We start from the raw sequence: 14,639 nt of genomic DNA on the forward strand, positions 1-14,639 counted from the left end.
TTAGTGCATACATTATTTTATCGAACCCACAACCCTGGCGTTGCAAACGCCATGCTCTACCAACTGAGCTACATCCCCTGCCGGCCAAATCCCTCCCCTACCCTGGACGACGATGGGCCAATTGTGCGCGCCGCCCCATGGGTCTCCCGGTCGCGGCCGGCTACGACAGAGCCTGGATTCGAACCAGGATCTCTAGTGGCACAGCTAGCACTGCGATGCAGTGCCTTAGACCACTGCGCCACTCGGGAGACATGCCAACACATCCTCAGAGAGCAACTTCTCCCAACCATCCAAGAACAGTTTGGTGATGACCAATGCCTTTTCCAGCATGATGGAGCACCTTGCCATAAGGCAAAAGTGATAACTAAGTGGCTCGGGGAACAAAACATCAACATTTTGGGTCCATGGCCAGGAAACTCCCCAGACCTTAATCCCATTGAGAACTTGTGGTCGATCCTCAAGAGGCGGGCGGACAAACAAAAACCCACACATTCTGACAAACTCCAAGCATTGATTACGCAAGAATGGGCTGCCATCAGTCAGGATGTGGCCCAGAAGTTAATTGACAGCATGCCAGGGCGGATTGCAGAGGTCTTGAAAAAGAAGGGTCAACACTGCAAATATTGACTCTTTGCATAAACTTAATGTAATTGTCAATAAAAGCCTTTGACACTTATGGAATGCTTGTAATTATACTTCAGTATACCATAGTAACATCTAACAAAAATATCTCATAACACTGAAGCAGCGAACTTTGTGAAGACCAATACTTGTGTCATTCTCAAAACTTTTGACCACGACTGTATAGCACTTGCACAATTGAATAAGTGCGGAACATCCATTAGCTGACCACCAAGGGGCAGACATGCTGCACAAAACAATAAGAGTATATTATGCAAACTATAGAGCATTTTAAATATGTGAATATTGAGAGTAACAAGAGTATTTTCTCAGGCAAATCTGACACACATGGACAGAACAGTCATGTCATATTCATTTCTCTTTTCACTCACAGTGAGCCCATTCCTGAAGTGTTGAACTGTTGCACCCTCTATAGACATCATAGTTATTATTTGACCCTGCTGGTCATCTATAAACATTTACACTTCTTGAAAAAAGATCTGGCCTTAATGTACTCTTAAATCTCCACCTGGTTCAGCCAGAAGAGGACTGACCACCCCTCGGTGCCTGGTTCCTCTCTGGTTCTTTTCTTCTCAGAACAGGAGGTTGGTGACACCTTAATTGGGGAGAATGGGCTTATGGTAATGACTGGAGCAGAATTAGTGGGATGGTATCAATTATATCCAGGGGCGCAACTTCCACTGAAATTGCATTTTTGTCCCCCCCAGTTTTATCATTGGAATGTAACTATTAGCAACTATGGATAGTTGTTTCCAATGTTATTTCACGCTTAAGAGTACCTGTAATTATGCCAGCTAGCTACCTACCATTCAGCTGTTTTTCTAACCTCATTATCTGAAGCGTTAACGTTAGGTAGTTAGTAGCTACTGTACTCGAAATGTAGCTAGCTTGTTGCTACCTGGATAGCTAACTAAACAATAGCTGGAAAGACCTAGCTGTAATATTTGGAGACGCTTTCTCTCCATTGGGACAGACGCGAACTGGCTAAATCGATTCAGTAGCTAGCTTTACACATAACTAGCTAACAGTAACTACTAAGGGTAAGTTATAACCTACATTTATTTTTGTTTTGTTTTTACATACTGGTAACCAGAGTCGTTCAAGGGAATTCGGGACATGGGTGACTAGTTAACGTTAGCTTGGCTCTCTCTGTGTGTTTCGTGCCGTGGGAGGAGGGGTTCGTTCGTTGGCAGAGAGCAATGGCTAGCTAGTATGTTAACTATTCTAGCTAACTAACTGGCTGAATAAGTTGACGACGTACTCACTCAAACTGTCAAAACTAACCCAAAACTTTACACAACGTTAGACACGGACACGAATGATCTGTTTGGCGTGTTAACACACTGGTGGTTTGTTGTAACCGAGTATTGGTGATAAACCGTGTTATTGGAGGCTGGCATGCTAGTTGGCTATGGCGTCATAGGATTCGGTGCCCTGGAAGGTTTTCACGGAAGAATACTGTACCAAGTTAGCTAGCTGAATAAACTAATTTAGAGTATATTCCTAGAAAACATTGAACCGCTGTAGTTTACAACAATTATAATTTCTAAAGTGGAAGTTGGGAGAGTTATATTTGAGTGTTTCAGTGAAACGTAAGTGAGGGAGGCCCCGCTCTCTCGCTTTCCCAGATGTTTAGTTCATTTAATTCCGATCTCCTTTGCATTATTGTAGCCTTTTTCTGTAGCCTGTCAACTATGTGTCTGTTTATCCCTGTTCTCTCCTCTCTGCACAGGCCATACAAACGCTTCACACCGCGTGGCTGCTGCCACTCTAATTTGGTGGTCCCTGCGCGCACGACCCACGTGGAGTTCCAGGTCTCCGGCAGCCTCTGGAACTGCCGTTCTGCGGCCAACAAGGCAGAGTTCATCTCAGCCTATGCTACCCTCCAGTCCCTCAACTTCTTGGCGCTGACGGAAACATGGATTACCACAGAAAACACTGCTACTCCTACTGCTCTTTCCTCGTCTGACCATGTGTTCTCGCATACCCGAGAGCATCTTGTCAGCACGGCGGTGGCACAGGAATCCTCATCTCTCCCAAGTGGACATTCTCTCTTTTTCCCCTGACCCATCTGTCTATCTCCTCATTTGAATTCCATGCTGTCACAGTCACTAGCCCATTCAAGCTTAACATCCTTGTCATTTATCGCCCTCCGGGTTCCCTTGGAGAGTTCATCAATGAGCTTGACGCCTTGATAAGTTCCTTTCCTGAGGATGGCTCACCCCTGACAGTTCTGGGTGACTTTAACCTCCCTACGTCTGCCTTTGACTCATTTCTCTCTGCCTCCTTCTTTCCACTCCTTTCCTCTTTTGACCTCACCCTCTCACTGTCCCCCCTACTCACAAGGCAGGCAATACGCTTGACCTCATCTTTACTCGATGCTGTTCTTCTACTAATCTCACTGCAACTCCCCTCCAAGTCTCCGACCACTACTTTGTATCCTTTTCTCTCTCGGTCTTGTCCAACACTACTCACTCTGCCCCTACTCAGATGGTAATGTGCCGTCGCAACCTTCGCTCTCTCTCTCCCGCTACTCTCTCCTCTTCCATCCTATCATCTCTTCCCTCTGCTAAATCCTTCTCCCTCCGATCTCCTGATTCTGCCTCCTCAACCCTCCTCTCCTCCCTTTCTGCATCTTTTGACTGTCTATGTCCCCTATCCTCCCGGCCGGCTCGGTCCTCCCCTCCAGCTCCGTGGCTTGACGACTCATTGCGAGCTCACAGAAGAGGGCTCTGTCCGGGCAGCCGAGCGGAAATGGAGGAAAACTAGACTCCCTGTGGACCTGTCATCTTTTCACTCCCTCCTCTCTACATTCTCTTCCTCTGTTTCCGCTGCTAAAGCCACTTTCTACCACTCTAAATTTCAAGCCTCTGCCTCTAACCCTAGGAAGCTCTTTGCGACCTTCTCCTCCCTGCTGAATCCTCCTCCTCCTCCCCCTCCCACCTCCCTCTCTGTGGATGACTTCGTCAACCATTTTGAAAAGAAGGTTGACGACATCCGATCCTCATTTATTAAGTCAAATGACACCACTGGTCCCGCTCACACTGCCCTACCCTATGCTTTGACTTCTTTCTCCCCTCTCTCTCCAGATGAAATCTTGCAACTTGTGACGGCCGGCCGCCCAACAACCTGCCCGCTTGACCCTATCCCCTCCTCTCTTCTCCAGACCATTTCCGGAGACCTTCTCCCTTACCTCACCTCGCTCATCAACTCATCCTTGACCGCTGGCCATGTCCCTTCCGTCTTCAAGAGAGCGAGAGTTGCACCCTTCCTCAAAAAACCTACACTCGATCCCTCCGATGTCAACAACTACAGACCAGTATCCCTTCTTTCTTTTCTCTCCAAAACTCTTGAGCATGCTGTCTCTTTGATACTGTGAACCATCAGATCCTCCTCTCCACCCTCTCTGAGTTGGGCATCTCCGGCGCTGCTCATTCTTGAATTGCGTCCTACCTGACAGGTCGTTTCTACCAGGTGGCGTGGCGAGAATCTGTCTCTACACCACGTGCTCTCACCACTGGTGTCCCCCAGGGCTCAGTTCTAGGCCCTCTCCTATTCTCCCTATACACCAAGTCACTTGGCTCTGTCATATCCTCACATGGTCTCTCCTATCATTGCTACGCAGACGACACACAATTAATTTTCTTCTGATAACCAGGTGGCGAATCGCATCTCTGCATGTCTGGCAGACATATCAGTGTGGATGTCGGATCACCACCTCAAGCTGAACCTCGGCAAGACGGAGCTACTCTTCCTCCCGGGGAAGGACTGCCCGTTCCATGATCTCGCCATCACGGTTGACAACTCCATTGTGTCCTCCTCCTAGAGTGCAAAGAACCTTGTCGTGACTCTGGCCAACACCTGGTCGTTCTCCGCTAACATCAAAGCGGTGACCCGATCCTGCAGGTTCATGCTCTACAACATTCGCAGAGTACGACCCTACCTTACACAGAAAGCGGCACAGGTCCTAATCCAGGCACTTGTCATTTCCCGTCTGGATTACTGCAACTCGCTGTTGGCTGGGCTCCCTGCCTGTGCCATTAAACCCCTACAACTTATCCAGAACGCTGCAGCCCGTCTGGTGTTCAACCTTCCCAAGTTCTCTCATGTCACCCCGCTCCTCCGCACACTCCACTTGCTTCCAGTTGAGGCTCGCATCTACTACAAGACCATGGTGCTTAGCTACGGAGCTGTGAGGGGAACGGCACCTCCTTACCTTCAGGCTTTGATCAGACCCTACACCCAAACGAGGGCACTACGTTCATCCACCTCTGGCCTGCTAGCTAACCTACCTCTACGGAAGCACAGTTCCCGCTCAGCCCAGTCAAAGCTATTCGCTGCTCTGGCACCCCAATGGTGGAACAAGCTCCCCCTCGACGCCAGGACAGCGGAGTCACTGACCACCTTCCGGAGACACTTGAAACACTACCTCTTTAAGGAATACCTGGAATAGTATAAAGTAATCCTTCTTCCCCTCTCCCGCATAATTTTTTTTTTTTTTTTAAGTGGTTGTCCCACTGGCTATCATAAATTGAATGCACCAATTTGTAAGTCGCTCTGGATAAGAGCGTCTGCTAAATGATGTAAATGTAATAATGTCATAGAAAACGAGGCAACGGTGTGCTTTAGGATCATGCGGACGCCTCTAAACTGTCGGGTAGGCTGTTTGGAGTGTTTATCCGACTGGATTAAAAAATAAATATATTTATATAAAAAAGTTATGTCCCCCCCCCCACTTCTAAAACCAAAGTTGCGCCCTTATTGTATCAAACATTGTTTGATGCCATTCCATTTGCTCATTTTCAGCCATTATTATGAGCCATTCTCCCCTCAGCAGCCTCCACTGCTTCTTAGGTTTCTGCCTTCTAGGGAGTTTTTCCTAGCCACTGTGTTTCTGCATCTGCATTGCTTGCTCTTTGGGGTTTAAGGCTAGGTATCTGTAAAGCACAACTGCTAAATAAAATAAATTTGATTTGATTGATAACATTTGTGTTTACCGGTTTCCAAACACAAATGATTACAGTGGTGGAAACAGAAGTAAAAGGAGTGTTCCTTTAATGACAAGATTCATACCCAACATTTGACCAAGAAAGGGCGATGGGGTGAGACATGAAGACAGTACTTTAATTAACTTAACTTTAATATACATAAGAATGGACATCTTGAATCACATGAGAAGAATTATGAAGAATTCCAAAATTATAAGAAGGGCAAAGCAGAGCATGTTTCTTTGTATTGTACTCTAAAATAAATACTACAAGGGATACATTACATCCCTACCCTGATGAAATATTACAGCATTTACAGTAGCATACAATAACTTAACTAACTAACAATAACTGGAAATAAATAACACTACTACTATCTGGCTAGGGGCTGCTTGTCCTAGCAAGAATATCTTTCATTGTTTTGTTTTTTTGTTTATCAAACTTAGAAAATATACTGAACAAAAATATAAACGCAACATGTAAAGTGTTGGTGCATGTTTCATGAGCTGAAATAAAAGATCCCAGACATTTTTCAGATGCACAAAAAGCTTATTTCTCTCAAATTGTGTGCACAAATTTGTTTGAATCCCTTAGTGAGCATTTCTCCTTGGCCAATATAATCCATCCACCTGACAAGTGTGGCATATCAAGACGCTGATTAAACAGCATGATCATTACACAGGTGCACCTTGTGCTGAGGACAATAAAAGGCCACTCTAAAATGTGCAGTTTTGTCACACAACACAATGCCACAGGAGTGTGCAATTGACATGCTGACTGCAGGAATGTCCACCAGAGCTGTTGCCAGATAATTGAATGTTCATTTCTCTACCATAACCCGCCTCCAACATCGTTTTAGAGAATTTCACAGTATGTCCAACTGGCCTCAAAACCGCAGACCATGTGTAACCACGCCAGCCCAGGACCTCCACATCTGGCTTCTTCACCTGCAGGATCGTCTGAGACCAGCCACCAGAATAGCTGATGAAACTCTGTCTGTAATAAAGCCCTTTAGTGGGGAAAAACTCATTCTGATTGGCTGGGCCTGGCTCCCTAGTGGGTGAGCCTGGCTCCCAAGTGGGTGGGCCTATGCCCTCCCAGGACCACCCATGGCCCATCCATAGATTACGGCCTAATTTATTTATTTCAATTGACTGATTTCCTTATATGAACTGTAACTCAGTAAAATCTTTGAAATTGTTATATGTTGCGTTTATATTTGTGTTCAGTATGGAATTGTTAAGTAATCTTCTCAGGTTTATTTAGTCCTAAGGCAAGGAACAATAGGGAGAGGTGTAAAGGATTTTAAAAAAGGTATGTGTGGCATCCAATTTCTTCCTTCTGTTACATTACAGAACAATAATTTAAGGGAGGCAAGAAGGGATACAAATCAAACACACATGAAATTCAAAAGAATGCATCAATCTACAGTGTTCATAATATGCTGTACTTGATATTGAGCTGGTTATCCATCAGATGTGAAAATAATTCAAAAATGTCTGGCAAACTATTTTACACGAGGCCTTTAGTGTACAGTACAAGGCTTTCCTACTCCTATTGGTGTTGTTCTTTTTATCATGGAGTTTGTTTGGCAGTGACATTGTTATTGCCTCACCAAGGTATATTTGGGACAAATATCAAATCAGTGTCTGATATCTACTGCAGATCTATCATAGTCCAAAGAGATACGGTTAATTATTATTATAAAAACGTAAACAGATAGATGCATGTCTGGCTGGATACTGTTACCGGTAGCTATCGTTGAAGACATTTGTTGGACATCACCAATTTATATTAGCACCAGTCAAATTCCAATATACAGTCCTGCAAATACTTTCACATGTAACTTCCAACTAAAAGTAACATTACATTGATTGTATTGGCTGTCTGTCTACCTTTAATTTGTATCTATCTACCCCCAACGATTGAATTTGTTGGGTGCGTTTGATGTTTGTCCAAAATCAGCAAAAAAATCAACAAAAAAGGCAAACATTGATCAAGTGCTTTAGTGTTTGTGTACTACCTTAATCTCGTAGCAATTTTCAGTATTATATAACGATTTAAAGAGCAGACAAATAACAGGTCCCAACTCCAAAGTCCAGGGAGCAGCAGACCAGGTCAGACCACATGTCCTTTAACTCCTACCTGTTTCAACTTACTTTTTTTTATTTTTTACATTTTAGTCATTTAGCAGACGCTCTTATCCAAAGCGACTTACAGTTAGTGAGTGCATACATTTTTTTTTTCATACTGGCCCCCCGTGGGAATCGAACCCACAACCCTGGCGTTGCAAGCGCCATTTTATTTTATTTTATTTAACCTTTATTTAACTAGGCAAGTCAGTTAAGAACAAATTCTTATTTACAATGACGGCCTACACCGGCCAAACCCAGACGACGCTGGGCCAATTGTGCGCCGCCCTATGGGACTCCCAATCACGGCCGGTTGTGATACAGCCTGGAATCGAACCAGGGGGTCTGTAGTGACGCCTCAAGCACTGAGATGCAGTGCCTTAGATCGCTGCGCCACTCGGGAGCCCATAGCCATACTCTACCAATTGAGCTACACGGGACTTAAACTGGATCCTACGCTGAGTTGGACTGCATTGGAGTTGGATCTCAGTAGCCCTCTATGAGGGTGGAGTGTAGACTGACTGATCAATCGATTGGTGTATTGAAAAGGAGTGCTGTTAGGATGTATTGGTTTAGCCTAGTCGCCAGATTTGAACGTGCTTTAGCCAACCCCTTAATTCCCTTGCCATCCCATACATTCAGTATAACAACAAATACGACAGTTGGCTAAAGCATAAACCAATCTGGCAACCGGGCTAGTACTGGTTAGGCCTTCTTCAGAGCCTTGCGCAGGTCATTGTAGAAGTTGATGAGGGTGCTGGCCATGGCCGTGTCCACGGCAGACTGGGGGATCATACCCCGGAGGTCTGTCTGAATGTACCCTGTCAGGAGGCTCTGGGTTGGGGTGGTAGTGCTGTCTGGGGTGGGCACACAGAACCAGCCACATGGGTGGTTGAAGCCCCGGACATAACTCTGGTGCTGCTTCTCATGCTCCACACTGATACCTGGTGGAGAGTGGAGACAGAAGAAATCAGTGGTCAGACAACTTTCTGGAGTGGACTTCCGGTTCTCCCTAATATAAGTTGACCCTGCATATAGACCTATGAGGCTTGTGGAAAGGAAAGATACTCCTTCCATTTAAAAATAGTACTCCCTAAAGGTTAGAACAATTTCAATGTTTTGGTTAACCATGACCTTTGGAAATTGGACAGAAAGGGAAACACTGACACCTACACAGACACAGAGCTATTACACAGACACAGAGCTATTACACAGACACAGAGCTATTACACAGACACAGAGCTATTACACAGACACAGAACTATTACACAGACACAGAACTATTACACAGACGCATAACTATTACACAGACACAGAGCTATTACACAGACACAGAGCTATTACACAGACACAGAGCTATTACACAGAAAACATTTCCTGGATCACAGTCTTTAAATGTCAAACCTGTGAGCCTGTTTGGGATTCAGCATTTTAGTTAGATACTAATACTGTAGTTAGAAGAAAGCAGTGAACAACAGACTCCTTACACACAACACTTTTGTATTCATTATGCTACCTTCCCTTGTGGTTCCATCACTACATCGCTACTCACCGCAAGACAAGAGGCCATCCTGGTAGTCTGTGGTGTAGGAGAAATCAATGAACTCTCTGGGAGCGATGATGTTCCACAGCTGGCCTGCAGTAGCGTACCTCATCACACAACAGCCCTGCAGACAGACAGAGATACACTTAGCCATTGATTCATTTGGGATAACATGCTAACTGTGACAAAGCCCTCATATATAACCTAATAAGAAGATGGAATATCATTATTCTGACCAATGGAGTAATATTTAGGGCAGTGGGTCTACTTAAGTGTGGTAAAATAAGAATTACACAAACAAAAATCTGTGTGCAGTCTACATGTATCTTCATGAGAGAAATAAGCTACTTTTGTAATTTGATCAAGTTATCAATGAGAACTTAAGTGATGATGGGTTTACCTGATCGAGGGTTTCTATTATGTCCATTGCTGTCATCAAACTATCCCAGTCTAATCGATAAGGCCCAGGGCGTATGTAATCCACTATTCTATTGGGGTTATCGTCGACCATACCCTGGGCTTTATACCTGCAAGATAAAACCATCACACATCAGATCAGACAAATAAACCTTCCCACAGGGTACACACTGGTTGAATCAACGTTGTTTCCATGTCATTTCAATTGAATTATGTTGAACCAACGTGAAATAGACGTTTAATTGGCGTATGTGGCCAGTGGGTTCCTTTTTATTTTTCAAGGGAATGTATTGACTGCAATATGGATAAAACACAGAATATAGGCATGATATGTGTGATTTTATGCCCAGGGTCATTACTGAAAGAAGGCCAGTGGTGGAAAATGTACTCAATTTTCATACTTGAGTAAAAGTAAAGATACCTTAACAGAAAATGACTCAAGTAAAAGTGAAAGTTACCCAGTAAAATACTACTTGAGTAAAAGTCTAAAAGTATCTGGTTTTAAATGTACTTAACATTTACATTTACGTCATTTAGCAGACGCTCTTATCCAGAGCGACTTAAGTACAGTGGTAGAAAAAGTACTCAATTGTCATACTTGAGTAAAAGTACAAAGTAAAAGTAAATGCTATACATCAAATTCCTTATATTAAGCAAACCAGACGGCACGATTTTCGTATAATTTTTTATTACGGACAGACAGGGGCACACTCCAACACTCAGACATCATTTACAAACACAGTATTTGTGTTTCGTGAGTCCACCAGATCAGAGGCATTAGGGATGACAAAGCGTTATATTGATAGGTGCCATAATTCTGTCCTGCTTGAGCACTCTAAATGTAACGAGTATTTTAGGTATCAGGGAAAATGTATGGAGTAAAAAGTAAATTATTTTCTTTAGGAATGTAGTGGAGTAAAAGTAAAAGTTGTCAAAAATATAAATAGTAAAGTAAAGTACAGATACCCAAAAAAGCAACTTAAGTAGTACTTAAAAGTAATAAGTAGTACTTATTTTTACTTAAGTACTTTACACCACTGAAGAAGGCCCATACTTACAGATAGCCATGAAACTCCTCTGATGACTTTCTCCATACCATGACATCTTTCTACAATGTAGGATCAAAAAACATAAAGATAGTGGAAACCCCATAGTAGCAGAAGAAACATTCGGGTACAAGTGCGGTTCTGCACACACAAAATGAGTTTAGGAGGAAATTAAAGTTTAAGTGGTTGAAGATAGCATATTGTGTGTGGTATACATCGTTTTAGTTCCTTTTAACTTTTGAGCCTACAGTATATGAGGTGATTAAATAGACTGTGAAAATACTGTATCACCCACCGATTTCTTGGCTACCCTCCACTCATTCTCATCCATGCTGTGGTAAGAGATGAGGGTCTTCTGCAGTCTGGCTGTCAAAGCACTGGGGTCTTGCAAGCTTCCCATTTTGACCCTATTCAAAACAATGTCAAACATCAATCCACATTGTAACTTATTAAATGTAGGCCTATAGCAATTATGAGCAAATCTATATTGATGGCTTATTTAGCACAGCTCAATTACCAGAATATTGTACGCTTTTTATGGCTGATATGCTCATTACCAAAAGAAAACAGCGGTACAGTTTGCCCGACCCTTTAGAAGCCGGTTATTTTTTGTTGAAATCTGACACCCCGATACTGCACAGTTAAATCAGACAATTATCTCTCAGCTCACGTAAGGTATTTCACCAAATAGTCCTTACCTTTGAATGGTGTTGTAATTTACGATAGTGGTTTAGTTTTAATATATTTATAGTAGACACTTCCGCAAACCGTGAACGAGAAGTATGTCCATGTATGTGAGGTGAGGGCTCTTCTATCACCCAATCAGAAGTCTAGTCGTTTCCTGTGTTTGGTATGTTTCGTGTTCCTATTGGTCAGATGCTTTACTGTATATCGGACCATCGAGTGGCAGTAGTGGCAGAGGGTGGAGAGTTTATATGAACCTGCATGAATAGGTGCGCTCCTTGTGCAAGCTAATGTGTTAAACGGCACAGTGACGTGTATAAACCCTGGATTGCTCATGCTATGTATTGCCCAATGATCCATGCTATCCTTGGGACATCCCTACCCAATTGAAGTTGAAATGTAAAATGGTTAAGTTAAGGGTTAAGGTTAGGATTAAGGTCAGGGTTAAGGTAAGGGTTAAAGTTAGGTTTAGGGTTTAGGGTAGGAACGTCCCAAGGATCCCAGATAGCACCGAGGAGAGGATTTGAAGCCACATTGCCATATTGGTACTCCTCATAAGGGGTGTCACTAGTTACCACAGCCACAAAGTCAAAATATCATATAAATCGATATTTTGGCTATATTTGTAAAACTCATGAAAACAAAAATTTGCTTTTTAGGCTTAATTTAAGGTTAGGGTTGGGAAAGGTTAGCAGTGTGGTTAAGGTTAGGGTTAAGGTTAGGATTAGGTTTCAAATCAGCTTTTAAGAAGACACATTTTAGAAATAGGCAGGGAATGAATGGAATTCTACAGTATTTTTAAAAAATGTGTCAAGGACAAAATTACATGTATTTAAGTATTTATTTGTTGTAGTGGGGACAGTAAAATTAGTAACCTACTCTCTAAAAATTACTTTAAGGAATATGTTTTTATATTTATTTTATTTTAAATTGTTATATTAAGTTCACAAAATATAATTTAAAAGTATGCATTAATGTGTCTATAATAGAATATACTTGTCAAAAACGAATGTAGACATTAATAAATGCATTTCTATAGCTTCCAAAGTATTTTTTACAATGGAGGGGGAGTACCAAAACGGCTTGCGTGCATGGGCGTCAATTGGGTATGGAGAGCATCCTGTCGGGATGTATCACCACCTGGTATGGCAACTGCACCATCCACAACCGCAGGGTTCTCCAGAGGGTGCTGCGGTCAGCCCAACACATCATCGGGGCACACAGCCTGCCCTCCAGGACATCTACAGCACCCGGTGTCACGGGAAGGCCAAGAAGATCATCAAGGACCTCGAGCCATGGCCTGTTCACCCCGTTACCATCTAGAAGGAGGACACAGTACAGGTGCATCAAAGCTGGGACCGAGAGACTGATCTCCAGGCCATCAGACTGTCACCACTAGCCGGCCTCTGCCCAGTACCCTGCCCTGAACCTTAGTCAATGTTACTAGCCGGCTACCACCCGGTAAGCTTTGCCCTATGTACATAGAGTAATTGAACACTGGTCACTTTAATGTCTAGCTACTGCTGTACACACCTTTTCTATTCATTACTGTCCATACTGTCTGTACAAAACATTAAGAACACCTGCTCTTTCCATGACATAGACTGAGCAGGTGAATCCAGGTGAAAGCTATGATCCCTTATTAATGTCACTTGTTAAATCCACTTCAATTAGTGTAGATGAAGGAGAGGAGACAGGTTAAAGAATGATTTTTAAGCCTTGAGACAACTGAGGCATGGATTGTGTATGTGTGCCATTCAGAGGGTGAATGGGCAAGACAAAATATTTAAGTGCCTTTGAACGGGGTATGGTAGAAGGTGCCAGGCGCACCGGTTTGTGTCAAGAACTGCAACACTGCTGGGTTTTTCATGCTGAACAGTTTCCTGTGTGTATCAAGAATGGTCCACCACCCAAAGGACATCCGGCCAACTTGTTGTTCTGAGGGCAAAAGGGGGTGCAATTCAATATTAGGAAAGTGTTCCTAATGTTTTGTACAATCAATGTGTATATACAGTGCCTTGCAAAAGTATTCATCCCCCTTGGTGTTTTTCCTATTTTGTTGCATTACAACCTGTAATTTAAATTGATTTTTATTTGGATTTCATGTAATGGACATACACAAAATAGTCCAAATTGGTGAAGTGAAATGAAAATAATAACTTTTTTCAAAAAATTCTATAAAATAAATAACAGAAAAGTGGTGCGTGCATATATATTCACCCCCTTTGCTATGAAGCCCCTAAATAAGATCTGGTGCAACCAATTACCTTCAGAAATCACAGAATTAGTTAAATAAAGTCCACCTGTGTGCAATCTAAGTGTCACATGATCTGTCACATGATCTCAGTTATGAAAGGCCCCAGAGTCTGCAACACCACTAAGCAAAGGGCACCACCAAGCAAACGGCACCATGGAAACCAAGGAGCTCTCCAAACAGGTCAGGGATAAAGTTGTGGAGAAGTACAGATCAGGGTTGGGTTCTAAGAAAATATCAGAAACTTTGAACATCCCACGGAGCACCATTAAATCCATTATTAAAACATGGATAGAATATGGCACCACAACAAACCTGCCAAGAGAGGGCCGCCCACCAAAACTCATGGACCAGGCAAGGAGGGCATTAATCAGTGGCAACAAAGAGACCAAAGATAACCCTGAAGGAGCTGCAAAGCTCCACAGAGGAGATTGGAGTATCTGTCCATAGGACCACTTTAAGCCGTCCACTCCACAGAGCTGGGCTTTACGGAAGAGTGGCCAGAAAAAAGCCATTGCTTAAAGAAAAAAATAAGCAAACACGTTTGGTGTTCGCCAAAAGGCATGTGGGAGACTCCCCAAACATATGGAAGAAGGTACTCTGGTCAGATGAGACTAAAATTGAGCTTTTTGGCCATCAAGGAAAACACTATGTCTGGCGCAAACCCAACACCTCTCATCATCCCGAGAACACCATCCCCACAGTGAAGCATGGTGGTGGCAGCATCATGCTGTGGGGATGTTTTTCATTGGCAGGGACTGGGAAACTGGTCAGAATTGAAGGAATGATGGATGGTGCTAAATACAGGGAAACTCTTGAGGGAAACCTGTTTCAGTCTTCCAGAGATTTGAGACTGGGACGGAGGTTCACCTTCCAGCAGGACAATGACCCTAAGCATACTGCTAAAGCAACACTCATGGTTTAAGGGGAAAC

General features: G+C 43.3%; 1 protein-coding gene across 1 annotated transcript; it reads right to left on the reverse strand.

The window, feature by feature from the left end:
* Window positions 1–6,823: 6,823 nt before the first annotated feature.
* Window positions 6,824–11,600, reverse strand: stard4 (StAR related lipid transfer domain containing 4). Its single transcript, XM_084158974.1, has 6 exons — window positions 11,467–11,600; window positions 11,064–11,175; window positions 10,781–10,830; window positions 9,706–9,832; window positions 9,315–9,429; window positions 6,824–8,706 (listed from the first exon to the last, which is right to left on the reverse strand). Exons 2-6 carry the CDS (start codon window positions 11,166–11,168, stop codon window positions 8,468–8,470), a joined length of 636 nt encoding a protein of 211 aa, XP_084015100.1. The 5' UTR covers window positions 11,169–11,175; window positions 11,467–11,600; the 3' UTR covers window positions 6,824–8,467.
* Between the last annotated feature and the right edge of the window lie 3,039 nt (window positions 11,601–14,639).

Source organism: Coregonus lavaretus (genome assembly GCF_964263955.1).
Source record: "Coregonus lavaretus genome assembly, chromosome: 4".
Classification (NCBI taxonomy): Eukaryota; Metazoa; Chordata; class Actinopteri; order Salmoniformes; family Salmonidae; genus Coregonus; species Coregonus lavaretus.

What these genes read in the sequence shown, in the direction of transcription:
- stard4 (XM_084158974.1), bottom strand. Translation starts at nt 11,168, where the DNA reads ATGGGAAGCTTGCAAGACCCCAGTGCTTTGACAGCCAGACTGCAGAAG. An exon ending in GAGGAGTTTCATGGCTATCT is followed by an intron (nt 9,833 to 10,780) that starts GTAAGTATGGGC and finishes TTTATCTTGCAG; the next exon opens with GTATAAAGCCCAGGGTATGG. An exon ending in GGATGGCCTCTTGTCTTGCG is followed by an intron (nt 8,707 to 9,314) that starts GTGAGTAGCGAT and finishes ACTCTCCACCAG; the next exon opens with GTATCAGTGTGGAGCATGAG.